The 27,174-nt window shown below is 41.8% G+C and overlaps 1 protein-coding gene across 3 annotated transcripts; it reads left to right on the top strand.

Annotated features, from left to right (window-relative positions):
- The first annotated feature begins 4,863 nt into the window (after nt 1-4,863).
- LOC122536992 (optomotor-blind protein-like) lies at nt 4,864-26,871 on the top strand. Of its 3 annotated transcripts, none has more exons than XM_043669856.1 (4): nt 4,864-4,882; nt 13,393-13,539; nt 17,144-17,220; nt 25,024-26,871. In XM_043669856.1, the coding sequence occupies exons 2-4, from the start codon at nt 13,408-13,410 to the stop codon at nt 25,832-25,834; spliced, it is 1,020 nt and encodes a 339-aa protein (XP_043525791.1). In that variant the 5' UTR covers nt 4,864-4,882; nt 13,393-13,407; the 3' UTR covers nt 25,835-26,871. The 3 variants fall into 3 exon arrangements, with proteins under 3 accessions (XP_043525791.1, XP_043525790.1, XP_043525789.1); XM_043669855.1 differs by lacking the exon at nt 4,864-4,882 and adding an exon at nt 5,348-5,478 and having other exon boundaries at nt 25,027-26,871; XM_043669854.1 differs by lacking the exon at nt 4,864-4,882 and adding an exon at nt 5,348-5,478.
- Nucleotides 26,872-27,174: the final 303 nt, after the last annotated feature.

Genomic DNA, 27,174 nt, shown 5'->3' with positions numbered 1-27,174 from the left:
CACTCTGAAAATTTAAATCTCTGAACCTTGAAAGTATTCGAATACATCCAGAAACTTTGAAAATTCCAAAATTTACATTTAAGCANCTAATCGTCAAACTTCATAGCATCAAACTCTTTTAATATCGACGTGTTCACGTTCGAATACTGTCAAACTTTCCAACGTTGACAAAATTCAGTCTGACACTTTGAAAATTTAAATCTCTGAACCTTGAAAGTATTCGAATACATCCAGAAACTTTGAAAATTCCAAAATTTACATTTAAGCATCTAATCGTCAAACTTCATAGCATCAAACTCTTTTAATATCGACGTGTTCACGTTCGAATACTGTCAAACTTTCCAACGTTGACAAAATTCAGTCCGACACTCTGAAAATTTAAAACTCTGAACCTCGAAAGTATTCGAATGTGTCCAGAAACTTTAAAAATTCCAAAATTTACATTTAAGCATCTAATCATCAAACTTCATAGCATCAAACTCTTTTAATATCAACGTGTTCACGTTCGAATACTGTCAAACTTTCCAACGTTGACAAAATTCAGTCTGACACTGAAAATTTAAAATTCTGAACCTTGAAAGTATTCCAATACATCCAGAAACTTTGAAAATTCCAAAATTTACATTTAAGCATTTAATCGTCAAACTTCATAGCATCAAACTCTTTTAATATCGACGTGTTCACGTTCGAATACCGTCAAACTTTCCAACGTTGACAAAATTCAGTCTGACACTCTGAAAATTTAAATCTCTGAACCTTGAAAGTATTCGAATACATCCAGAAACTTTGAAAATTCCAAAATTTACATTTAAGCACCTAATCGTCAAACTTCATAGCATCAAACTCTTTTAATATCGACGTGTTCACATTCGAATACTGTCAAACTTTCCAACATTGACAAAATTCAGTCTGACACTCTGAAAATTTAAAACTCTGAACCTTGAAAGTATTCGAATACATCCAGAAACTTTGAAAATTCCAAAATTTACATTTAAGCATCTAATCGTCAAACTTCATAGCATCAAACTCTTTCAAACATCAAACTCTCTTAATATCGACGTATTCACGGTTCGAATACTGTCAAACTTTCCAACGTTGACAAAATTCAGTCTGACACTCTGAAAATTTAAAACTCTGAACCTCGAAAGTATTCGAATATATCCAGAAACTTTGAGAATTCCAAAATTTTCGTCCAAAGGTCCAACGTCTTCACACCGTCAAACTCTTTCAAACATCCACTTTCAACTTTCAACGTTGAGCTCGCCGATGAATTCAAGCTTCGACACCGTCAAAAATTCCAGCGTTAAAACATCTGTATATACTCAAACGTCTCGATATCTACAATTTCTGCTCCGCGTGACAAACGTTCTCCGATAGGGGAACGACGAAACCAACCCCCGTTTCGCGCGTCCATCGGCGCGTTGAAAGGCAGCTGCTGAAACATTCCGGCCGCGAAGAGAGAGAGAGAGAGAGAGAGAGAGAGGAGTATGATATTCTCGTATTCCAGCCGGAGCATCGGCGGCAATTTCACACTTACACATCCCTCCCCCGCTGCGTTTCCCATCTTTTCGAGCGCGTTTCCACCGTCAAAGAGTTTTCCTTCCCGTCCGCCACCCCCGCCAGAAACGTCGACTCTTTGTGTGCGGCCGGCTGATTTCCGTTTAACGTTTTCCGACCGCCGGATTTTTCCACCCTCTCCCCCTCCACGGCCGCGCCGCGTGGAAATCGCGCAAAGATCCAAGGTGGTGGTTTTTTCTTTTTTTTCTTTTTTTTTTTTTCTGTCAAACGACGTCGCAGCGGATGTTGCTCGACGACTCTTCGAATATTGCTCGACGACTCTTCGAATATTGCTCGCTCTCCTCTGCCTTTTATCTCTTTCGTTTCTTTCCGACGGGTCGGAGAGGGATGAATTATTCCTCGGAGACTCGTCTTTGTTAATTTCTCTCGTAGTTTTTTGTTGTTCGTTCTATTCGCGACGGAAGGATGAAAATCAATCGAGTTAATCAGGTGGTTAAATATTTTTGGACACTTTCGTTTATTTATTTATTTATTTATTTATTTATTTATTTACGATTGTCGGTAAATTTGGATTCTGACTCCGAGAGGTTTTTCAGGTTTTTCAACCTGTTGAAAAGGGAATGGAATCAACGACCATCCTCGTTATTATTAATTTCCTCAATCGATTCGCTAATCAACTTGTCCATCCGTCTTGGCCACCGTCCAGCGAGGGCTGACCAAGTCGAGTAAACAATATATTCAAAACCCTCTTCACCCTACGATCCGAACGAACGTGCCTCGCTCACTTTATCATGTCAATCGTCTATTAAGTATTTATCCGTCGGAATAGTACGCTTAATTAAAATTTTTCAAAAACAACGCAACGCGCTGCTCTCACTTTTTAATTTTCTTTAATTTCTGACTGGTCGGCGTATGACACTACGGGCTCTTCATTTCGAGAATGGAATTGCAAAGTGATTCACGCGGACTCGAGAGACTGAATAGGCCCACTGTCCACTGGCCAGATAAGAATTATCGGTCCAACGCGGTTCTTTGATCGTTGAATGAAAGTAAATAGGTGCTGTCCGTGGCCCGTTGACTCGACACCAAGCAGTCTTGACAATTTACGATTAACCGGATAGATCACTTCTGACCGACGAGAAACAACGACCGAAATCGCTGTGCATTTTTCGCCTCGAACGTATTCTGTCTTATCGAGCAATTCGTCTCCTTCAGATTTCTCTTCTCGGGAGTTTGAAAGAGTTTAAACGAAGTCTCTGAAGGCGTTGAGAAATTTTTTTTAATTGATCCATCATCTCTTTGTAACCAACCCTTGGGGATAACGATCCTTTTGATTAGGAATAATGTTAAATATCGAATATTGTTAAAAATTCAAGCTCAAATTTAAAGATACAGAATGAAACATACAAAATGGAAAAAAAAAAAGATAGTACAATGCTTTGATACTCGATAGGCGAAACAATTTTCTACCCAAGATTTGATTTTATTAAATATGACTTCATATAATAATTAAACAATCTTGACGAGTAAATTCCAAAGCCTCGAAAATCCAGCGTTCCCAACTGCAGAAACATTAGGCGATTGCCTAATTCGTGCAATGTTCAAGCCGCTTATTAGCGAAACGGCGCGGTCGAGGCTCGCCCAAAGAAGATTAGAAAATCTTGAAGGCGGCCTGCCTCGCGATAACCAGACACGTTTATCGAGTTCAGCATCGGGGCGGGAGGGTGGGGAGGGTGGTTTTATCGCGTCGAATCGGGCAGAATCAGGGCGAAAGGAAGGAAACAAGGAAGGAAGAAAGGCGAGGAACATCGTCGGGAAGCGGTCGAGTCCCGTTGTTCGAGTGCATCGACTCGCGTTCCCATTGGTCGAGGGCCAGGCTCACGTGCGAGTCGGCCATAATGCCGTGGAACCGGATGATGGAAAAGCCACCCTCGATTCGGGCCAATTAGCTTCCGGCCGAGCAAAGTGCCGGCGAAAGCCTCCGAGGATCCATTTTTCTTTTCCCTCTTCGGCAATTCTCGCGGGATTCTTCGCACACACGCACACGCCGGAGCGAGAGGAAACGTCAAGACGACGAGGATTCGGCAACGATGTGCATTAGTTGCAAAAACGAATCCGAGGTTTTGAAGTTCAGTGAAATTTGGGGCAAATTTTAAGGGGAGATCTTCAAGATCGAGGACGAGTCTTGGCCCAATATGTATCAGTTTGTAGAAATTTATTCACTTCAGTCCGAATTCTAATGTTTCGTCGTTTAACCCTGATTTTCAAAAAGGGGAGATTTCAGAGTCTTAAAGATCGTGGTAAATGTTAGTGACGAAAAGGATTTTTCAGTGTTTCTGGGGACATTTGAATTTGTATGTACGATTTTCAAAAATCGTTCTTACTTTACCACCTCTGAAAAGAATCTAGGACTGTTAAAGTACAGGTTTCACACATGAACACTAAAACTACCAACAACTTTCATCCAGAGATATTAAAGACAGAAAGACCTTACGACACAATGCGCCTTTTAACCATTTTACGAAAAATCATTCATATCTATGAGAAATGCATTGTTTCACATCTGTCTAAAATTATGAATCACTGATCATTGTGGCCATTTTGATAAGCGTTAAACTGACAACGAGACCAAGTTCATATAATTTCTTTCTTCACAGTTTAAAGTACCGACGATTTTTCATCCTGACTGGTAATCAATCTCAAAATTCAGTGTAAACGTGAATATTCTAAATTCACCCTCGAGCTTACAGTTTATACTTATCGACTAGCTAAAGTATAAATATTGTAGCGTACTATTTCTCAGTCCTCACTACTCAATATTCAGTACTATTTCGAATCCTCATCGTCCATTCGCGAGTTTATTCGATCCGAGTGAGGAACGACGCGCGTAATTCGTTCGAGGAAAAGGAACGTGGACACACTCCCACGCGCCACTTCGCCGAACTTAGATCCGATCCGGGGGATTAATTGGATTCTGGGGAACCGAGCCGGTGTCGAAGCTCGCCCAAGCCGATTAACTCGCGCCAGTTTCCATTCAGATGAACGCTTGGGACAGAATGGCACCAGTGATTTTCGCTATAGAAACCGTTTAGATTGATCCTCCGAACTGAACAACTGAACAGTTATTCTTCTGCTTCTGTTGAGAGAGAGAGAAAGGGGTCACGGTTTGCTCGCGATGGTGTTTTGGGTTACGTTAGTTTATTGGACAACGACACAGTGTGGCTCCGAGAGATTCATGCAATACGTTATGTATTTCGAGGAGTTCGACGGAGTGACGAGTTTCAGTTGAGAGAAAATTTGGTTGGTTTCCTGTTTAATGAAGTAGCATAGCGTCTTGTTAAATGACCAGTCGAGTTACGTTTGAGTAAATGAGTTTGATTCAACGTTTCAAAATTCGTTTCAGCACGCATTGTCAATATTCGTTACGAGAGAACGAAACAATGCAAAACAATTGATTGTTTGTCGAAACGAAGTCGAGGAAACGAACGAATTTCATCCCTTGGCATTTCACGATAACTTCGAAAACAACCGCGGGGGAAAACATTTCGAAGACTGAATCAAGCCGAAATGAAAAGATGAAGTAAAATCGAGAAAGCGTCTTTCCCGTCTTTTAAGAAACAACTTTCAATTTTCAAGAAACTTTCGTCTTTAATCCTCCTCGTAGTTCGAGCAGCCCCAAAGTTCTGAAAACTTGGGAGCTAAAGAAAAGGAAAGGGGGGGGGGGGAGAGATTTCCACACTCCAAAAATTAGGAATAAATGTCGCAAAGCTAAGAAACAACCCTCCAAAAAAGCTAGTCCAAATAAACGAAAAACAACAGCAAAAAAAAAAAAAGAAGAAGAAAAAAGACGAGTCAAAAGGAACAACGTTCCGCGAACGATCTTGAAGAAACAGCGTTCAAGCAGGGTGAAAGTGTATGGGTGGAAGAGGGGTTTCCTGGTGGCTTGCCTTGAGATCAGAGGTGGGCTAGTCGTAATCGAGTCCAGAACACGTCCCCCTGACGCTGGTCCTCCGCCCAGGGGTAGAAAAATCCACCCCTTTTTCAGCCGGTCGATACCAGGACGACCACCTCCTCTTCCTTCTCCTCTTCCGCGTTCCATCCCCCTTGGCCGCGGCTAACCTCTCGCCTTTTCTTTCTCGCACCGCCGACACGCGGAGGACCCTTTGCACACGCCTTGCCGTCGCTCCTCTGCCGCTTCCTGCCGAGGTGGCGCCACTGCTTCTCCCTCGCCACCCTTTCGTCCACCAACCCCTTCTCCTCCGCCGCGTTCGTCATCACGCGTGCGGTTTAACGTCTTTTCCACCCCTTCCTCCATCGACTGATACCTCTTTCTTTCAGCTTCGTTCGTTCGTTTTTCCTTTTTCTGCGTCGTCGTCGTTGTCTTCTTCTTCTTCTTCTTCTTCTTCTGCGATGGCGAAATTTCTTCCTCGTTGCAGATGGCGAGAGTTAATTGCTAGATGTTTCTGGACGTGCGAATGATCTTCGAGACGCGAGTTCGCGAGGGTTTGGACTCGGTGATTGTAAAAATGTATCGATGCGTGTAGGAAACAGTAGCTGAACGAACTATGCTAAATTAGATGTCACGCGACATCTGTGTACTTTGTTTAATTACTTTTACTCGAACTACTAAGATTGCTAGAATAGATTATAGAGATGTACTAGAATATATTACAGAACTTTTACTATTATAGAGTAGAGATTGTTTTTGTAGAATATTTTAGGAGCCAACCTAGCTCAATGTAGTCACAGAAGTTAAGAGAGAACGCGAGTATAATGAGACGTGCTTTTGTAAATATATTCGATATTGTTAATTAGTCCCCTATCTAATTATTTAATAAGATTAACAGTGTTAAGAGAACACGGGCGTAATGAGACATGCTTTTGTAAATATATTCAATATTGTCAATTAGTCCTCTGCCTAATTATTTAATAATATAGATAATACAGATAATAAAGAATAACAGAGACGTTTAAAACATTATAGATTTGTCAGTTTTGTGAATTATAGTCTATGAGATGAGGTTTGTGAAAAAAAGAAAATTACATTAATGTCTCTTTTTGTTTCACGTGCAAAATAATTTGCACTGTAACGTTTCAGTTACCAAGTTTAGTCTATTTTCTTTGTTTCCTCCAGAATTTTCAATTTTCTTCCTTCCTACGACAGTTTTAGTCTAGTGAATGTTCCAGAGTACGCTAGATAGTTTTGCACTCTTGTACCTGAGAATTCGAATTGTCCAAAAATTCCAGTCTAATCTAACCCAAACCTACCCCCCCCCCACCCAAAAAAAAAACACGTGCAATCTTCTAAAAACCACGAAAGGTTCCCGAATTTTCCACGACAGAGTTGCAGAAAGAAAAAAAGAAGAGAATAGGCCGCACCGTCGTGAGAAGCGTCTCCGCGAGTGCGAGTTCAGCGGAAGAAGAAAGGTCGCTGGGAAAGCCTCGGCGGTAGGAGGAGAAAAAAAAAAAAGACGAAGGAACCTCTCTTCTCCGGTCGTTTCAGAGGCACTGTGTGCACCGCAAACTAACTGCGCACAGTTGCCTTATGTACGGAGTCTAAGTAATCCTCGAACCATCAGCTAACTTCTTAACCCTCAAAGTGAAAAGGGCCGCCTCGAGCCGCGGCAAGAAAGAAACAGAAAGATAGACAGAGAGAGAGAGTGTGAGAGAGTGAGAGAGAGGGGGGGTTTGAAGGGTAGCTCTTTGTCTCCAACGTTTGTCCGCTTCTCTCGCCGCGCGACTTTCCGCGCGGGAAGGAACCGTCGATGACGTGGAGCCTCCACAGCCGGTAAACCCTTTCGGTGTTCAGAGAGACTTGTTTGCCCTTCTGTAAGATCGGTTGGCCAAACAACGCGCGGCCAGGACCTCGCTGGGCTACGCGTGTCCGCCGTAGCGTTGGAATTTCCTCTCGTAGCGGACTGGTACTCCTTCTTGTTGGCTTAGCGAGCTGAGTAGCAAGCTCGTGGAAGTCTTGCGATATTTCGAATGGTGGATTAGCGGAGGATCGAGTGTTTGATATTGGCGGATATATACTTCTTCGATTCGAGTGCGTGGTGTTTTTTTAATTCAACCTCTCGGCGGCGAGTTACTTCGCGCGACGCTTCTCTCATTCGAGGAGCGTCGTTTTCGTGCGGTGAAGTCGACGGGGAGGAACTCTCGTTACGTTGTCAAACGTTTTTGACAACAATTGAGATGAGAATATAGAACACTTGGAAGGTGGCGAGTTTCGAAATTAGCATTTTGTTTCCAATAATAAATAAATAGTTCTGCTGTTTCAAGTGTACGCAAATTATGTTCATTGCGAAGCCAGTCTATAGTTTCTCACGTCTCCAAACGTTTGAAACAACCAAAAATCCTTTCTTCTGCTCTCTGCGTGTCAGTTTCTACGAATTTGAACAAATACGCGTGACTCTCCGTCCTTACAATTTCGCGACACTCATCTCGACAAAGAAGAAGAAGAAGAAGAAGAAGAAGAAAAAGAAAATAATCAGCGTGGTTAAAGAGCTACCAGCGGCGACGTTTCGCCGAGCGAAGTGGTTCGAAGCGGAGAAGGAGACGAGAGCGCGGCTTGGAACCGGCGGCTGATCGGCAGGAAACGAGGTGGAAGCGTGTGCAGGTTCGTGATTCGAAGTAGGTGGGCCCCAGGTAGCCAGGACAGATAACACCCGGAGATTACCGCGGACAGAGTCATTAGCAGCGTCGGCTTCTGTGTCGGCCCGGGATATTCTCTCACTTTCCTCGGCCTCCCCCTTTTCTGCCTCCGGTGTCCGCCTCTCCCAACCCTTTATCTGGCCGGTCAATTCACGCGGCACGACGTGTATGTACGTATGTATGTATGTATGTATGTATGTATGCATGCAAGAGCAGCCACTCTCTCTCTCTCTCTCTTCGTTTCATTTCGTTCCGCTCTTTTCGAGTTCCATTCCTCTGGCCGTTCGACCATTTTTGCTACTCCTCGGCAGAATCGTTCGCCCGAAGGTTAACCATCTTTCGCGCGGACGGATTTTGCACACATACACACGTCATTTGAGTGTATTTTGCACAGACTGCTATTTGAGCTGGAAATATATCGGCAGATGATTTTGATACTGGCAGACTCTCCGCTCAACTTTCAACTTTATAACTTGAAGTCCGTAGAGTTCGGATTTTTGAATGTTGGAGCAGAGGCCGTAGCTCGATTCCAAAGTTTTCACATTTTAAACCCTCGCAAAAGAATGAATCTAAAATTGACAGCTCCGGCAGCGTCAAGCTTGAACGCCAACGTTTCAAAGAAAGAAATCGTCGCTGGCTTCAACCTCGTTCGAGTCACCATCAGAGGCTCAGAGGCTGAGAATCAGTGAAACTCGAGAGAAAGGAAAACCGAATCTCCTCCGAAAGTTTAAAGTCCTCGGTGATTGCGAACTCGGGAAAGAAGAGAAGAGAAGAGAAGAGAAGAGGGGGCGTAATCTGCGTGGCACGAATTCAAGCGGGGAAGAACGCGCGATTAGCCCCGGAGGAGAGGTACTAATTGCAACGATCTACGTTCGCACATATTTTCCACGGCGCCAGAGGCGTGTCGAGGCCGAGGGTCCAGCAGAAGGAACGAAGATAGGAGGTTGGGAGGGCTCCGCGACTCGGAACCGAGTCCAGGCGGATAGCAGTAAAAGAGCAAGAAAGATCGCTGGCATTCGGTCGTTGATAGGCTAATGACAAACGCCTAGATTGGCCGGCTTATCGGCCGAGCAGCGCTAATTATTTCCCCTTTGTGAGGAGCCGCGCATAATGGCGGACTGCTCGCAGCCTTCTCTCTTTCGCGTGATCGCGATTTCCACGCGCGCCCTTTTATTTATTGCCGGACTCATTCTCCTCCTTCTCCTCCACGTCATTCCGTCGTTCCAGAGAAGATCCATTCTCTTTTTTTCTTTCACTCGAGTCGTTATCGACTCTCCCTCCCTCCCTCCCCCCCTTTCCTTGCGTTTTCGTGGAACTTTGCTGAAATCTCACGCATCGTCCTTTGTTTGGCAAGATGGATTGAGCGTTCTATTGTCGATTAGATTAGCCTCTTCTCGAGAAGGAAGACAAAGGTGGTTGCAATCAGTCGAGCGTCTGATTTTGTTCTGAACAAGTAGTTTTGTAAATTGTCACTTAGAGAAGATGTTCAAGTGCAATGTGTGACGTGAGTAAATATGATTATTGATAAAAGTGGTCAAAATATAATACATATGGATTCAAGGATTGGTTGTGATTGAATTAGCTTTCTTTTCTTTCTTTGGCTCTCTTTTTAGCACAATTCTTGGTTAATTTTTATGAATTACAACTTGGGAATACTGTTCAAATACAATGGATGACACGTGTGAATATGATTATTAAGTAAAGTGTGGTACACGGATTTTAATCAAAGAGCAGTCGGATTAGATGACAAATCTACATATCCTCTGCGTAAATTATGGGAGTTTTTTTTTTTTTTCTTAAAATCGAATCTGAATAATTGTGAGATAACGCGGCTGGAATAAACACATACGTATGCTAACGTGATGGGAGGCTGAATTGTAATAGCTCGATGAGAATTCTGTTATCGCCGGACGCGAACTTTGAATCGAATCGATGACGTCGATTAGCCATTATTTCGTGAGACCCCTATAATTGGATTTATATAATTCTTGCATCGAGTACTCGTCCATCAGATACGGCGATTGAATAAGAGTGTATTTAACAGTAAATTCGATTCGACAGAACGATAAAGAACATCGATGCCCAAGTTCCCTCGTTGTATTAGCATAATATCTCGCCAATCGTTCTGTCTCTTAGGCACGCCTTCGTTGTTCGATTCTTCATACTGAATTCAAACTAATTAACCCCGATCTACAACATCTATCGTATCAATGGAAATAACAAAAATTTAGAAATTCTATTCAATCCTGTTCAGAAACCTATCTTTCATCATTGTTTACAAAATACTGAATACACATTTTAGAAGGTAAAAGGAGGAAAGGTTTATAAAGATTTAATTTATAAAATTCAAATGATAAATAAAAAACAAATTTTTAAAAAAAGTAGTTTTGAGCAGTCGTTACTCGATTCTTTGTTACTAATCAAAGCGAGTAAACGAGAATGTTGAACGTTATCGTCTTTAACGTTCCTGGGAAGAGGAAGAATTTTAAAAAAGAAATAAACCAGAACTGTAATATCGATCGTTCATTCGTCAGAAGTGGAGGATGGTTCGCCGTGGTCATCTTCTTGTAAAATAGTGACTGGCCTGTTCTCCATTACGAAAATTCCGCGGCGTAATTACCGCGATTCCAGGATGGAACGTAGATTTATCGAGACGCCAACGAAGTTGCGTCCATTCCACGATGGAATGTCCTGTGCAATCTTGTTAGCTGCTACCGCGCCATTTGCATCGTCGTCGGCGCTCGCGCGCGCGCACGCGAGTGTGCAACAACCCCAGACACGGCTAAAAGCGAACCTGGTCGTTTTATTTTGCCGCGAATCGCTCTTAAAACGTTTCGCCATTTAAAAAAGAAAGGACGAAAGAAAGGCTCGGATTGCGCGGACGTTTCTTTCGAAAAACAGGCTTCGCCACGCTTCCCTTTCCATTGCGTGAATGGTTCCGTGAAACCTAGGACCCTTACTGGTTATTTCGTTCGATTTGATTGGCGAACAGTCTCTCGACAATTTTTTTTAACAATTTTTTGCAAATGTTAAATTGGTAATGAATTTTTTAGTAAATTCGTACGATCGTTTGAGAAATTCGAAATCCTGCGAATTAGTCATTAGACTTGTTGTCAGATCAGTCGGAGGAAAATTTGGAAAATGATTGGACAACTCTTTGAAATCGATAAATACACTTTTCTAGTAAAATATTCATCACGTTTCATGCAATTCTTACAAATGTTTTGTCACAGGAGGACTGTGTCTGATTGAGTTACGAAATTATAGTTAGTTTTTTAGAGATTCTTCAGATTGGTTATCGTTTCGATTTTTTATAATTAAAGAGTTAACTTAAATTCTTTACTCGATAGAGTCTTTTTTTTATTTGCTTTAATAACAGATTCATCGTATCAGTCACTGCGAATGTTATATCACAACAAGAACTGTATCATAAGAATCAATGGAATCACGTCTCTAGACCGAATCCGAGAAACCTCAGATCGATCATGCGATTAAATACGGTGAGAAATATTTCCAACATTTGCACTGAGTAGCCTTCGTGAAATAAAGAAAAGGAAAACTTAGAAATATTCAGTTTTTTCCTACTGCTGTCAGTCTGAACCATCGAGGCAAAGAATACGTTATAATATTATACCAACAAAACTGTTCCCATGGTGAAGCTTGTAAAAAATTTAGAGTCAATTTCACAAATTATATCTCAGTGTTACAAAAAGCGCGTAGGAGAATCGTCAGCGAAATTTTCGTTTCTTCTTCTCGCACTTTGTTTCTCCATCCCGCGTTTTGAAACGGACGAGGGACGCGCAAGCGATCGTTCTCGATCAACTTCAAACGCGGCAGATTGAAATTGAGAACAACGACTGTAAATCGCCGGTCGAAATTGAGAAATCGCGATGATGCCACGATTGGCAGAGGACATTAGGTGATCGTCATCGTCGGGCAGACGTTGGTTTTTTTTTTTTTTTTTTTTTCTTTTACGAACGAAAGAAAGACGAGCTTTAGAACGAGTTTATGCCGAGCCCGATGGCCGATCGGCGGTGGTGCATGATGCAACCTGAGCAAGCGAGATTATGCCGCTTTGCGAAATAATCGTCTCGGCCTCTGTGTGAGAACCGCGCTTTCGGAATGCCCACGAGCATGAAATAAACTCTGACTAGAATTCGTGTCTCTTCTGTCCTGCTTCTTCTCTTTCTCGTTTTCTGGTTTCTCCTCTCTTCACGCTGCAACGAGACTAGCTTGTTTGTCACGGCCCATCACGTGGACGATACATCGGCGAATGGAATACATCCGTCTGAGGCAAACGATAGAAAGTTCGATTCACGTAGAATTTGCAGACACGTACGTCGATTTCAGCGAATTTTGTAGATTGTCGATACTTTTAGATTTGCAGATTGTCGATATTTTTATATTTCGTCGTGGGCCGACGTCAGTGCAAATTGATAGCGAAATCAATCGGCGCTGGCTAAAATTTCGAGTGGAACGCGAATGATTTTATTATTTAAACATGTGCTGTTGCGTTAAAAATCGATAATAGAAATTTTCAAATTTTTCTCTCTTCTATAGCGCAAATCAGAATATTTAAATAGTTCAAATTCGTGAGATTAGCAATTAAAATTCCCTTTTTGAAATACGAGTCAAACCTACGCGATCCATCTCTTGTTTCGCCTTATTCTGTATCCAATGGAGAACAAATAACCCTCCTTGACATCAGAGAAACTTTGCAACGCAAATGAAACTGTCTCTCGTGTCTTGTACATTCAAATACAACATAATGCAACGTGTAATTCTCGTCGTGTCAAGTAAAAAGACTTTCTGTTAAGAAATCCCAACGAGTATGGAACCACTGTTCGCGTCACACTTCATCGATTCTCGTATTTAGTAAAAAAAATTACCATTTCCAAAAAAAATCCTCTCGAACGATATCGCGCGATACCAGACACTCATTTAACGCCGTAAATCCCCGAAAGCGAAGCTGCTCGTTCCAATTCCAACCGTTGAGGCTCTGCCTCGAGCAGTGTCGCCAACCTCTATAGAGAGACATAACCTACGGAACGTCTCTTTCACGAAGTGAGGGCCTCGTACGCGAGACGGGTGTGTTCACTCGCGGCAGTCGATTTCTCTGAAAAGAGCACACTCGAGCGAGGGAGAGGGGGAGAGGCACGATTGCGAGCACGAGCTCAGGGCTGAAACAGTCTGTCCCAATGTACGGTCCATTGGTTGTTTCAGACGATATTGAACTCGATGCACAAGTACCAGCCGAGGTTTCACCTGGTGCGGGCCAACGACATCTTGAAGCTTCCCTATTCCACGTTCAGGAGTTACGTTTTCAAGGAGACGGAATTTATCGCGGTGACCGCCTATCAGAACGAGAAGGTGAGTGAACGTCTGCTTCCTATTTCCGGGACACCCCTGCGGGAGTCCTCCGCGTACGCGCTAGGGGAAAACTCGTTAGTCTGGGCTGGCTTCGGAGAACTCTGTGATCGACCGTGGCCTTTTGTCGAGACGGCGGTTTTGTTCGATTTCAGGTCTCTTCTCCCGGCTCGTCTCCGCTCCGTGGGAAAGTTTCTAAGTGGAAATCGTCGTCTGCGGACTTTCGCCGGGTTCATAGGGAATTTTTTTTTTCTCTCTTTCCTTTCGTTTTTCTTTTTTTTTTATTTAATTCCGCTCCTATGGATACGGGATCGATTTCAGCGGGAGCATCTCTCTCGCTGAGAAACTGAGAGGATGAAACGTGAATGTGCGAGTTGAGGAAATATCGCGTCGAAAGCGTTTTTGGTTTTTCCCCCAAGTTTCTTGTCTAATATCGCCTGCGTATTAATTCGTGATTAGAAGTTAGGCGGGAGTACGTGTTTCTAGGTTTTAAAATTTAGTCTCTTTTGATCTTTTTAGGACGAAGCTTTAAGTTTTAGCTAACTGCGAGCTAAGAGTTAGGCTTCAGTTTTAATTTTAGTTCCTTCAAAATTAGCCGCCAGCATAATTGGAAATTAAAATTCAGTCTCGAGCAATCCTAACTTAATTTTTGAAACAGTTTAACTTCTTTCTACCTTTAGCTATTTTAATACTCGGGCATTCTTTCTTTTTTTCTACAAACTGAAATATACTTATCATATTTTTCCTGCTTATTTGAATCATCAACAACTGTACAAATACTTTTCGTTAAAAAAATAATTTTGCAGTCTTTCGTCTCGAAAAAAGATCGAAAGACGACTCGAGGGATGTGGGGAACAGTTGATTAACGTGTTAATTAATTCCTAGTTCCCGTTATTCGTTCGCGCAAAAGTGATGGAGTGTAAAAACGTTATCTGTTTCTTCATTGGAAATTTATTATCGGGCCATTACACTTGCATATTGATTATCGAAGTTTAGAACCGAACCGAACCGAATCGAAATGAACCGGTAGAGCCGGGTATCGAATTAATTAAATTAATTAAAAAAAATGTTGTAATTAACGGATGGCTTGTAACCCGACCCCGATGGTTTAATTAACAAGCTTCCCCGTCGTTTGTTCGCGAAAATTATGGCGAAAAACAAAGCGAAGAATTAACCATCGAATTCGATGGCAACACTTCGGAAGAATATTTCAAATTACAAATTACTTCGCGCTTTCCCGTCTTTATCAATTTGCAATCGGATTACTTGGAAACTAAAACCATTTTTCACGTAGTAAATTATAAATTTTTATAGACTTTTTGTTTTTTTGCTAATGAACACGATGGTATAACGGTACAAAATACAATAGAAAATGTTTGAAAAATATTTAAGATAATTTTTAAGATGGCAGAAAAATTTTTAAAAATATTTAAAATAATTTTTAAGATGGCAGAAAAATTTTTATAAGAATTATCATATGAATTTTATTAACGGTTAAGAATAAAAGACTTGAAAAAATTAATACTAGAAAAATTCGTAAATACTTTAAAAATAAAAGATTTTCCAAACATTAGAAAGTATTTCCTAAAAAGGAAGAATTGAAATTAAGAATTAAAAACTCGAATTTCCAAAAGAAATATCAAAGAAAGAACCTTCAGGAGTATTAGAAAAATTAAAGGTTCCAAATTTTAGAAAAGTTGAAAAATACGTAGTAGTAATGTTAGAAAACTGAAAAGTTCTGAAGATAATGTTAGAAAAATGAAAAGTTTCAAATTTTAGAAAAGTTAAAAAAATACGTAGTGATAATGTTAGAGAAATGAAAAGTTTCAAATTTCGTTAAAGTTAAAAAAATACGTAGTGATAATGTTAGAAAAGTGAAAAGTTTCAAATTTCAGAAAAGTTAAAAAAATACGTAGTGATAATGTTAGAAAAATTAAAAATTTGAAATTTCAGAAAAGTTAAAAAAATACGTAGTGATAATGTTAGAGGAATGAAAAGTTTCAAATTTTAGAAAAGTTAAAAAAATACGTAGTGATAATGTTAGAAAAGTGAAAAGTTGTTTCAAATTTCATTAAAGTTAAAAAATACTTAGTGATAATGTTAGAAAAGTGAAAAGTTTCAAATTTCATTAAAGTTAAAAAAATACGTAGTGATAATGTTAGAGAAATTAAAAGTTTGAAATTTCAGAAAAGTTAAAAAAATACGTAGTGATAATGTTAGAAAAATGAAAAGTTCCAAATTTCAGAAAAGTTAAAAAAATACGTAGTGATAATGTTAGAGAAATGAAAAGTTTCAAATTTCATTAAAGTTAAAAAAATACGTAGTGATAATGTTAGAAAAATGAAAAGTTTCAAATTTTAGAAGAGTTAAAGATTCGAGAGCAGAAATCTGGATCGATGGACAATTTTTTCGTGCCCGATCCGGTTAATTAAAATGGCCATTGGCGAGAGGGTTCCCGGAAGCTGCGTTGCTTCCTGGTACGCGTTATTCTCGTGGCGGGGCACTCGCGCGAACGCAAAAGGGGCCCGTTGTCCGTGGTTTTCGTCGCGCGATTCTTTCCTCGCTCGTTATCGCCCGTGTTTCCCGGTATCTGGCGTTGCCGGAAGACAGATATCGCTTCTGTGCATCTTTTCGAGTCTACACCCGGCTCTTCTGAATTTCTCGAAGCCGAGAAGGCTCCTTGATCTCTCTCGGTCAGTTGTTTCGTGGGATCGTCGATTCTCCGTAACTTGACGAAGAGCCAATCGTTGCGAGATTTGATTATTGAAAACGAATTCTGAGATTACGTTACGGCGAAGCAAAGACGAAATAATGGGTGTTGAAATGGGGGTCACGATGTAGTTTGTCAGTAATTATTGGAGATAACGGAGGGTTGCGTGTGACAACGTTGAGATATGTCTCCTTCCAGATTTTGGAATATATACTTTAAGAGTACAACGTAAATATCATATAAACGATGGAGTGGAGATATTTTTTTGAAATTTTAGAATTTTTTTTTATTACGAAAGAGACTAAAAGACGAACGAGAAAAAAACATTGAAGTAAAGGGGAAAGATTATATTTATAAGTTGTGGAACACACTTAATATTGAAATGAGAAAGATAATGGACAATATCCTTCTTTGATAGCTCACTTTTTTTTTTTTGTACGATTAACTTTCGAATTAAGCCGGTGGTGAATAATATTGAGACAAAGGGAGTGAAAGTACGTCTAATTTATTATAATTACTGACTAATTTATTATAGAAACAGAAGAGACAATAATCTTTTGATAGAATATAGATTTTTCTTCTACGTTTTGGAATTTATTCATCATACGAATAAAAATGTAGACTTATTCGAGATGTAAAGATAGTTTTGCAGATTTTCAAATTTATTTCACACTTGCATTTGTTTAAGCGAAGAGTTTTAAACAACATAGGGACGTGTAGTACAACGCGGTGGAAATGATCTTCTCGCGGGATGTTTGTTAATGAGGCCTTTGTCTGACACTGACAGCGTATTCAATTAATTATTCCCCAGTTTTGCATTATTCGCAAATGTCGATATCTCATTAACGATGAAATGACGCGGGCTCGTATATACATCGTAATCTCCTTTTGTTGCAGATCACCCAGCTGAAGATCGACAACAACCCGTTCGCGAAAGGATTTCGGGACACGGGGGCGGGGAAGCGCGAGAAAAAGTGAGTATCGCTTTCAAAACTTCATCGCGAAGCATGAAGGACAAATTAAGTAATGAGAAGTAGTCATCATTGTCAGAAGAACGATCACCTTCAGTTTCAATCAGCCAGTCATACATCATTTTATCCTAAATCATTCGGTAATTTGAATCTAGAATTATGGGACGATTGCAAAATGAGTCTTTAATTCAGTTTCAATTCTCCGTGTCAAAATTTATTCTGAGTAACTTAAATTAAGTTATTAAGTAAATAACTAAGTAAATTAAGTTATTAAGTAAACTAAGAGTTCTACAGTTATGTAAAAAGAGCCTAGAAAATATACACACTATAAAACTTATAAAATATATAAATATTTATATATTATTATTTATATATAATTATTTATATTTATATATAATATAATATTTATATTTATTTATAATATAATATTTATTTATATATATTTATATTTATTTATATATATTTATATTATTTATATAATATTTATATATATCTCCATAATCTCTAATCTACAAAGAAAGCATTTAATTTTAAATTTTCTATGTGCCTTCCAAAATTACTTTCAGTCAACATTTTCTCCGACTTCTATCCACGGAGAAGATTAAAAATTCTAGTTTTCCAGAACTATAAAAAAAAACATCCCCTAGATAGCAGCCGTGTCGTACCATCCCGAACACAGTGAACGCGCAATCCACCCCCTTTCCTCGGATCGTAGCCCCGAACGAACAAAAAGCAATTCCGTAGTCTGTCTTCTAGATGGACCTAATTGATCGTCGAGCTTTTCGCGCTCTCCCCTCGATCCTCGCTATTAAGTTGAACGGATCAGGGCTCGGGGTCAGCCCCCAGGACCAGGGTTTGCCGTCCGCCGAGGCTCATTTGCACCCCGGTATCGTCCATTTGTATTCAATATCGCGGCTTTACCAGCTTACACAAAGCTGCTCGGAGGGTCTCAGAGCGTACACGGGGCCTCGTTTCAATTTCATTCACGGAGGGGGGATTGCCTGCCCGCCGGCCCTTGACTGGATCCTGACGACGTTAAGTCGCCTCTATGCGTATAAGCCTCGTGTGCCGGCATCGTTATCCTTGCTAATCCTTGCCCGCCGCGAGTCAAAGCTTCGCCAATTTGTCGTATGCAGTTCCATAATGTAGTTTCGGGTCTTTCAAACGCAAGACGTCGAGGAAGGGGTTGAAGTTCACCGTGATGCCAGTGATCCGGTTCCGGATGGTTTAACGAATCTCGAGGTTCGGTTTTTAGGGGCGACTGGGGGTGAGTTTTGGGGCAACTTTTGGCGAGAGATGGATCAACGTGTTTCTCGTTTTAATTATTTCGGAGTTTGAATTGCTAGGGGATTAGGAGTCATTGCTGTGTTGGTGGAGATTTGAAAGTGTTGAACGCTGTTTTTTAATTCGAGTCAAAAATGAGGAATGATATTTTTAAAAAATCCTTCGATATTTCTCTCTTCCTGTCGTAGATATATAGAAGTCCCGCAGAATCAGACTATGGTTATACATAATAAATTAATATTCCACCGTCTCTCATCTGTTCTTCGGAATATAAATTACCCTTCTCAAAAATAATCTAATACCCGATAAAGCAACAGACGTTCCAAAAACGATGAGAGAAACAATTACTCTAAAGCCGTCGAATTTCGGTTTATTTCACGGAGCGCGGGGCGTAAAATTCACTCGGAGGCGGCCGGTGGTTTCAACGGTTCCTTAGATAAATGCCCGGGAGGGTGGCGAGGGGTGGGTTCGACGATGGGAAAAACCAGGCGGGGGGAGGGAGAGCCGGAGGAAATTCCGCGGAAATTGAAGCGACGCCCGACGCACCGGCCGGATAAAGAAAGGGCGAGGTTAATCGAGAAAATATGCAAAGCAGAGGGCGCGTCGTGGCGCCGCCTAATTAGAATAAGGGTTAGTTTTGGCTTATGGTTTCGGTTAAGGGTGGCCGGATCCCATCAGGAAGCCGCAGAGAACCAGGAGATGGAGTGACGCTAGGCTGGAAAGAGACAGAGAAGGGCGAGAGAGAAGGAGAAGCGAACGGGGTTGGAACATAGCCAATCATCGGATTAGCATACTGATGCTCAGGGGCGGCGCTGTCGTTAGCGTGGAGGGTGCTACTTGGTGGCTTTGAATTTTATATCGCCGCCACAGCCAGTAACTGGCGTATAAAGGCCGGTTTTGTGGTGGGGCGGACCACTTCCGGCGTACCAGGCCTCCTGCCTTTTTCTTTTCTTTTCATTTTCTTTTTTTTTTCTTTCTTTTTTTCTTTCTTCGTCTCTTCCTCCTTCTTTCGTTATTCTCCCTTTTCTACTTTTTTTTTCTTTTCCACCCTGTTCTTCCTTTGCCTCTCGCTTCAAATGCATCCCTCGTGACGTATCGATACGTCCCTCGTAGCGCCACTTTCTTCGTCGGGATATGGTAAAAAAGTTTCATCGACCGTGAACGAAGTCGAGTATTTGTATTTTCTCTCTCTCAGATAGGGCACTTTATCAGTTGTTTAGCAATAACTGCAGTGTTTTGGAGAGACATTAATTTTAATCCAGCAATCAGAATCAGTTACATACGTGCAATAAAATAGAAGCGCCCGATGTTGAAGGTTTTTAATAATATGTTAAAGCCGAATAGTACGCCAATGTATCTCCGTAATAAAATATATTGAGTATAGTGAATAACAAGGCAAGCAGATTTCTCTCGATCAATAAAATTCTACATCTGTCGATCATCTCAGAATCAAAGTCCCGAACGTCGCGTCGTGCCTCGATAAAAAGCCAAATCAGAGTTCCTTCTCGGACCTCCTCAATTGACTCAACCATCAAATTTTCTCCAAACGAAAGGAAAAAAAAGAAACCAACCAGAATGACTGGACTGGATATCACGTAATCGCGTGCCCAGCGTCGGCGAGTTTGGCCACGTTATTTCATTAAGTTTTTAAGCGGACGAGTCACGGGGGCGCTCGAGCGTGGCCGGCCGATTCGTCATGCCGGTTAAAAAGAAATATTTTTCTCGTGTAAAGGAAGAAAGAGAAAAGAAAGCGAGAGGGAGGGGGGAAGAGAACGAAGCGAAGGAGGAGATTAAAAAAAGGGGGTGGGAGGGGGAGGGAGGCCAACACCGGAGCCGGCGTAGCTCGTTGTCACGTCATTTATCAAGGCAGCCGCCGGAACGATCGTATCGTGGCGCGCGAAGAATCAATCTGCCCGGTTGGCCAGATTTCCACGCTGGCCACCAGTTATTAATCGCCACGCCTCGCCATTTGTTGCGTTTACGCGACATAATGTTATCGACATAATTCCTCGAATCGTGGAGCTCGCGGCCATCCGGGGCACACTTGCAACACGAATTATAAACTGTTTGTGAACGATCGTGAATTACATGGGACGTTTGATCCGTTTGACCATCGGTCAACGATGCTGTTAAAAATTGATTTCGGTGATGATAATAATGGTTGTTGGACTTTGAAAAAAATAACCGTGGCACGGTAATATTTTCTGTGTAAGTACAAACTAAACTATCCTTTAAAAGGAGCTTCAATCGTTTGATGGCCCCTTTGCCATGAAATTCCATTTTTCAAGCAACTATTCAAAATATTATAAAATATACTTACTACTTACTTACTATTTATATATAATATAATATAATATAAATATATCATAAAATATGAAATATATTACCGTTATATAAATCAGTCAAATAATCCAAAAGCTCAAAAACAACGTCATGAAACAACGAGCAGCCCCGAACTGACATTCCTCAACACGTCATCTAGCGTTCATTCAGAATCATCGTGGCTGAAACGGCCACTCGAATCAAACGCGCCCTCGAGAGATAGAAAGTAATAATGATCCAGCCCCCTGATATATCCGACCGTCATCGACGGCAGGCCTCCTCGATCTCTTGCCATTCCTCCCCCCTCCCCCCCCCCCGTGATCGTGACAATATCTCTGCAAGGAGAAAAGAGAAAAGAGAAAAAAAGAAAAAAAAAAAGAACGCGTCAGAAAGACGTTTCACCGTCAACGATCCATTAAGACGACGGTTCGCCGGGAATCATCGAGCCCTGACAGAATTTCATAGGGAGTCGCGCGGGGGTGTGCGCATCGAGAGAGTCGACGCTGTTCCACGGGGGTGGCTACGGGTGGTAGGAACACAAAAACGAGGGCCCGGCGCGAGCAAGCATCGAGGGGTTGATTATAAATCCTCGACGATGACACGAAGCCTGGGGTGGGATGACACCGATACACCAAAGGCCGAATGTCAAAGGCATACCGTGGGGGAAGGGAGTGAAGGTGGTTGCTGGATTTTTCATTATTCTGTTTGAACGTTCGATCAGGCGATGACAGACACTCGATACTTGGGTAGTTATGGCGAAATTATGGAGGGACCTTTGACTCGCTCTTTTCCTCTTTAACGAAGTCAACGTTACCCTCGCGTAATTGCGATTTAAGGGTTGAGGGTGGACTGGATTTGGTGGTTAGATTAGGAAGACTGGTGGCACTTTTTTTTTTTTTGGTAGTTATTCTGTGAATTGAATTATTGTGCGTACTATTTGAATTGAAGTGTTGTAACATTCTGAGAGGGAGCGAAATTATCACGCAAAAGGATTTTGCTAACCTTTTGGCAAAAGATCGGAGCACTCGAGCAACAGAAATGTAAATTTAGTTTATGTCGAAGTGGATATTTCATTAAACGATAGGGTGTGCGGATATTGTAGAGAGTTTAATTACGTCTTGTTTTTAGTTGTAAGTCGAGATTACGGTGGCAGAGATACAAGATATTTTGAATGATAAGAGCATTAAAATTACGAGTACGAGGCGTGAACCAGTTTGAAACTGGAACGGCCGCGTGCACGACAGAAGCACACCTAGTGAATCCAATTACCTGCTTCAACTTACCTCGCGTGTACGAATAACAGTGAGATCGGTCGAAGAGACACGCGTATTTCGCGGATAATCATGCGATTTCACATCCGTCGCCGTTACTATTCTGAAGTTCGGATTAGGATAGAAGACACGAGACTATTAAATTCGAACTTGAAATTGGATGAAGTCGTGAGAAATTGCGGAGAAGGGACAAAATAGTTGAAATAATTTATATATTGACAGATGATTAGTAAATTATTGAAAATTATTTAAAAATTGTCATCTTGTTTGGAGGTTTAAAATGTAGAGATGTACATATGTTCAGTATTGTCAGGGACTAAATGGAATATTTTCCGTTCTTTTATCAACTCTAGTAAAATATCACAAAAATCCATCAAATTATTCGTTTAATCTCACTCTCAAAAACTTCGTTCAAAAACTGGAAAAAAAATTTTTTTTTTCCATCTAAAACCAGATATACCAGTATAGATTGATTATTTTTCAATTGTACATCCGCTTCAAGCAGATGCGATCATTTTTCACACATCCGAAATTCTCTAACCATCATTGAAAAATCATTCTTTTAATCTCGCTCTGCTTCAAGACACACCTTCGACTTCAAGAACAAATAAATAAACCGTGGATCTGTTTCCAAAGTCACAGGGAAACATCCCTTCGGATCAGCAATCCTTCAGATCGTTCGGTCATTAAAGAACACACGGACAAGGAGGAGAAAGAGGAATAAATGAACGAGGCTCACTTACCAAATCCCGTGTCGTCCACGCAAACTATTGATTTTAACGTGTTCTTGCACTTAAGCGCGTCGGAAACCGGAGAACCGTACTAGCGTAACACCCTCTCCCGGCTCATGGATTCATCCAGTACACCGACGACGTACCCGCGAACGTTTCCTCCTTCTTTCTCTCCATCGTGCGCCGTTGTCCATCGGCCACGGTTGCTCTCTGTTTTAGGCTTGGTTGTCGTTTTGCCGCGGCTGTGTCGGTGCATTGATCGCATTACACGGCATTAGGGTATCGGTAAGCCTCTCGTTACGTCCGGCTTTCGAGCGGCTCTAGCCGAGTCTTACACGATGCTTACCTATCCGTTCGAGGCGTGTTCGTTAAAATACGATTTGCATCTTGATCGTTCTCTATCGCGCTAGCGTACGTCGATTTCAAGTGGCCAAGCTCTTCCGCGCACGGACCTGTGGACAAACACGCGCGAGAGTGAGAAATTTAAGAGTGGTTCTTGACAGTTTCTTTTCTTTTTTTTTTTTTTTTTTTTTTTGAATTTTGAATTTGTTTTTTGAATTTTTTTTTTTTTTGAAATTTTTTTTTTTTTTGAATTTTTTTTTTTTTTTTTTTTTTTTTTTTTTTTTTAGAGAGAGAAGTTTTCGATTTCGAGCGAAGTTTGAACAAGTTCAGTGGGATATAAAGTGGATCTTCTGAGTTTTTTTAGTTTTCTAAAATTTCTTTAAAACTTTTTCTTTTTAAAAGAGTGACCTTTGCTAGCCTGATTTTTGTAGACTCCAAGTGTTTCGCTGATATAAACTGAATATTTTGAGTTTCTGAGAAAAACGGCTGTTGAGTAAAAGTGTAAGGTTTGAAATTAATTTTCGAGCGTTAATAGGAAATAGTTTATGAACGGTGTTTCTAAATATTTCTGATCAACGAAAACCAATTAAGAATTAAGTGCCCTCTCCAGATGTGAATGACATGAATGATTTTTCACTCTCTGGTAGCCACCATTGAAAATAATAACAGGCGCGAGATTCCCTATGTAAATTTTTCGGACGACTCGTTTCAGATAGGTCTGCCAGGGTGAAATTTTCCAGTTACGTCGTTCGGGTAATTGAGATTTGGAATGGGCGTGCAGATAGATCGATTTGAGTGTCGAACGACGGCGGTTTTTGGGGCAAATTGGTTTTCAACCCGAAATCGTCAAGTTTCTTAGGGTAAATTGGTTTGAAAATTGGATTCGCTAGGGTTTTCGAAGGAAATTGCTTCGAAAATTGAAGCGTGTCATTGTTTTAAAATAAATTGCTTCGACCATCACGGTATATCGAAACTATCGAAGAATTTAAGAAAACACACACACACACACACACATACACAATGTAATAATTATTTCTAAATCTAAACATACGAAATTATGATTAAAACTGTTTTCCAATCAACTTTGATACTCTCGTTGGATAAAAATCGAAACGACATTCACTGGAAATCAAATTACACATCTGATTACGATTCGGTTAATTACAAAATTGTATCCACGAAGCGAAACTGAACCTTTGCGCTTTATTGAAATCAACACCTAATCGCGTATTGCACAAACTTGGTCCAGTATAATCGATCTAATGACACGTCACACATACCGCACACGATCAATACACATTTTAGACGCACGCTTGCCAGTAACAGCCACACGAGTGTTGCCACAGTGATCACACGCGACGACTAAAACGCCTGTAATTTGCCAGAGGTGTGAAACATTACGTCGATTAAGGGGTGAATTTCAAAGGGGTCCAATTTACCGAACCGATAATTGTTGCATTTTTCACATACAACAAGTTAGCTCCGAACAATTGTAAAATAATACTTGAAATATATTCCTCGCAGGGTAGAAAGGATTTTAATTATTTTAAAATACATGGAGGTACTTAACTTAATGGAAATTATTTATTATTATTTAATTCGCGGTGGAAAAATATGCGAAATATTCATTGCAATTATAAATTTCCAGCGAATATTAAAATCTTCAAAGTTCAATCCTCAAGGAATTATTCTTAAAAGGCACAATATTTCAATCTGCGTTCTTCTGACAATGAACTGTTAAGTTAATCCTCGATTAAGCTACCCTTCCATGATTCCCTTCTGCAAAGACCATCCGCTAAATCAAAAAATCCCATCCCAAGCCCTAAAAGATTGCTAACTCTGCGTCGTTGTTGCAGAAGGCAGGCGCTATTGACAGTGTCAGGAGGCGGTTCTCGTCTAACAGCAAGTGGTCCAGCATCCCCTGAGAAGCGTCGTTCGTCCAACTCGGTCAACGACCTCCTGGACGACGAAGACAAGCTCCTGGACGTCGTAGGGCCCGATACACCCCATCCGGCGCATCATCAGCGCGAGCGTGAACACTCCCGCGAAAGGGACGACCGAACGAGCGAAAGAGGGGAGGGGAGCGAATCATCTGGCTCAGAGAGTGGCGGTGCACCAGGTCCAACGGGTTCAGAGGGGCCTCGACCGGACGTGTCAGTCGGTCCACCGCTTCATCCGCCCCTGCTACCGTACCTCTATCCACCGGTACCTGGTCTCTATCCAGGCCCAGGGCCACTGATACCACCCAGTCCCTTGGGAATCCACGGTGGAGTCACACCAGGCATGCTGTTCAACGCGCAACTGGCTCTGGCCGCGTCTCAGCATCCAGCCCTCTTCGCGCACTATCCTCACCCACTTGCCAGTCCTCTTCACCAACTGAAGGGCCATCGATTCGCGCCGTACACCTTGCCAGCACCGTCGCACGGCTCTGCCTTCGAGACGGTCACCCCTGGTAGCAGAACACTGAGCCCAAGATCCCCACCGCCGAGGCCTCCGACCGGCTCGCCAACGCCCACGACTGGTCTGACATCTGGCAGCAGTTCAGCGGGCGAACTCAAGTCCATAGAGAACATGGTGAACGGCCTGCAGGAGAAGAGGAGGCGCAGCCCTAGTCTAACGCCCGGTGGACACAGAGGGGACGCGGATGCTGGCGGAGGGAGTCCGTGACAGGAGAACGAGCCCGTGACCAGCACGAACGACGACCCCGACGACGAGCAGCTGGCCGAAACCTGTGAGCCTGAAGAGCTGTCCGGCGACGAGAGGGAACCGGATTCAACCTCCGAGCCGTCGTAGCAGGGGAGAGGGCGGTCGTCGGTCTCTGACATCCTCCGTGCCCCGATCCGGGATGGTCCACGGCGAACCGAGCCCCGGGCGCCTGGACGAGGAACGCTCGACATAACGAAGTGCAATTTTAGCCTGAGGACTGGCCGCGTGTTCGCCGGGCTCGATCTTCCGGGACACGGCGCCGTTTCCCTGCGAGTGTGTACATAAAATGGCCGGGATGAATCGCGCGTGTAGACGCTGCTCCCAGGACTCTGCGACCGTTTTGCTGGTGTACATTTTTGTTTACGGGGCACGGGAAGGGTGGGACGAGCGCGGGACTGGACGGGACTGAGACCTTGCTACGTGAACGTGAAAATTGTTTTTCTTTCTTTTTTTTTTTTGTTTTTTTAACGTACGATCGCAAGAGGAACTCTTCGAACCACTTGGAGTGTGAAAAGACACATTTCGGGGACAGTTATCTGAGTGATTGGCAAAGTCTTGAGAAGGGGGAGGGAATGGGAGTCTTCTTCTGGTTTTTAAGGTCTTGGAAGGCTTGGAAACGAGTTCCAGTAACGTCACCAGTTGTCACGATTCCATTAGTATTGAATCATTGATCCGGACACTGAGTTCGCACGAAAGTTTGCTCGAAGTACAAAATGTTCCCAAGTTCCAAGCTTTCAATGATCGTCAATATTACAATGATTAATAATGGGGGGGGGGGGGGGGGGGGATTTGAAGAGAAATCACGCTCGAAGTGTTTCGGAAAGTAACTGTAGTACAGTCGTGAAGGTGATTAACGAGGATGGAAAGCTAAGAGAGCATTGTGCCCACGTGCATTTTAGATGTAATCGAGAAGGAGACATTGCAATACGAAAGCACCTCCTACTAATTGCAGAGCCCCTGTACATATGTACCCTAGTGATATTATATATAAATACCTACTCTCTGTATTAATTATTGAATATAATATTATATTAATTATTAGAGAGACGTAAACGACGCATAAACGCACGCTGCCCGATCACGCCTCGACGCCCTCGAAGGAAATTAAAAAAAAAAAAAAGAAAAAAAAGAAACAGACAAACAAACAGAAAAATGGTGAAAAACGTGCAACAAACGAACGATTCGATCCACGAATAAAAGAGAAAAAAGATTCGATTCGTCATTCGGTCGCGAAACTCGCGTCGACGCGTGTTTTACAGGTGATTAAAAGTAAAGAAAAAAAAGAAAAAAAAAAATCGAAC

The sequence above is a fragment of the Frieseomelitta varia genome, unplaced genomic scaffold (assembly GCF_011392965.1).
Source record: "Frieseomelitta varia isolate USP_RPSP 00005682 unplaced genomic scaffold, Fvar_1.2 scaffold_883, whole genome shotgun sequence".
In the NCBI taxonomy this organism is placed as follows: Eukaryota; Metazoa; Arthropoda; class Insecta; order Hymenoptera; family Apidae; genus Frieseomelitta; species Frieseomelitta varia.
Note: the sequence above shows the minus strand (reverse complement) of the source record. Positions and strands in the feature narration are given on the sequence as shown.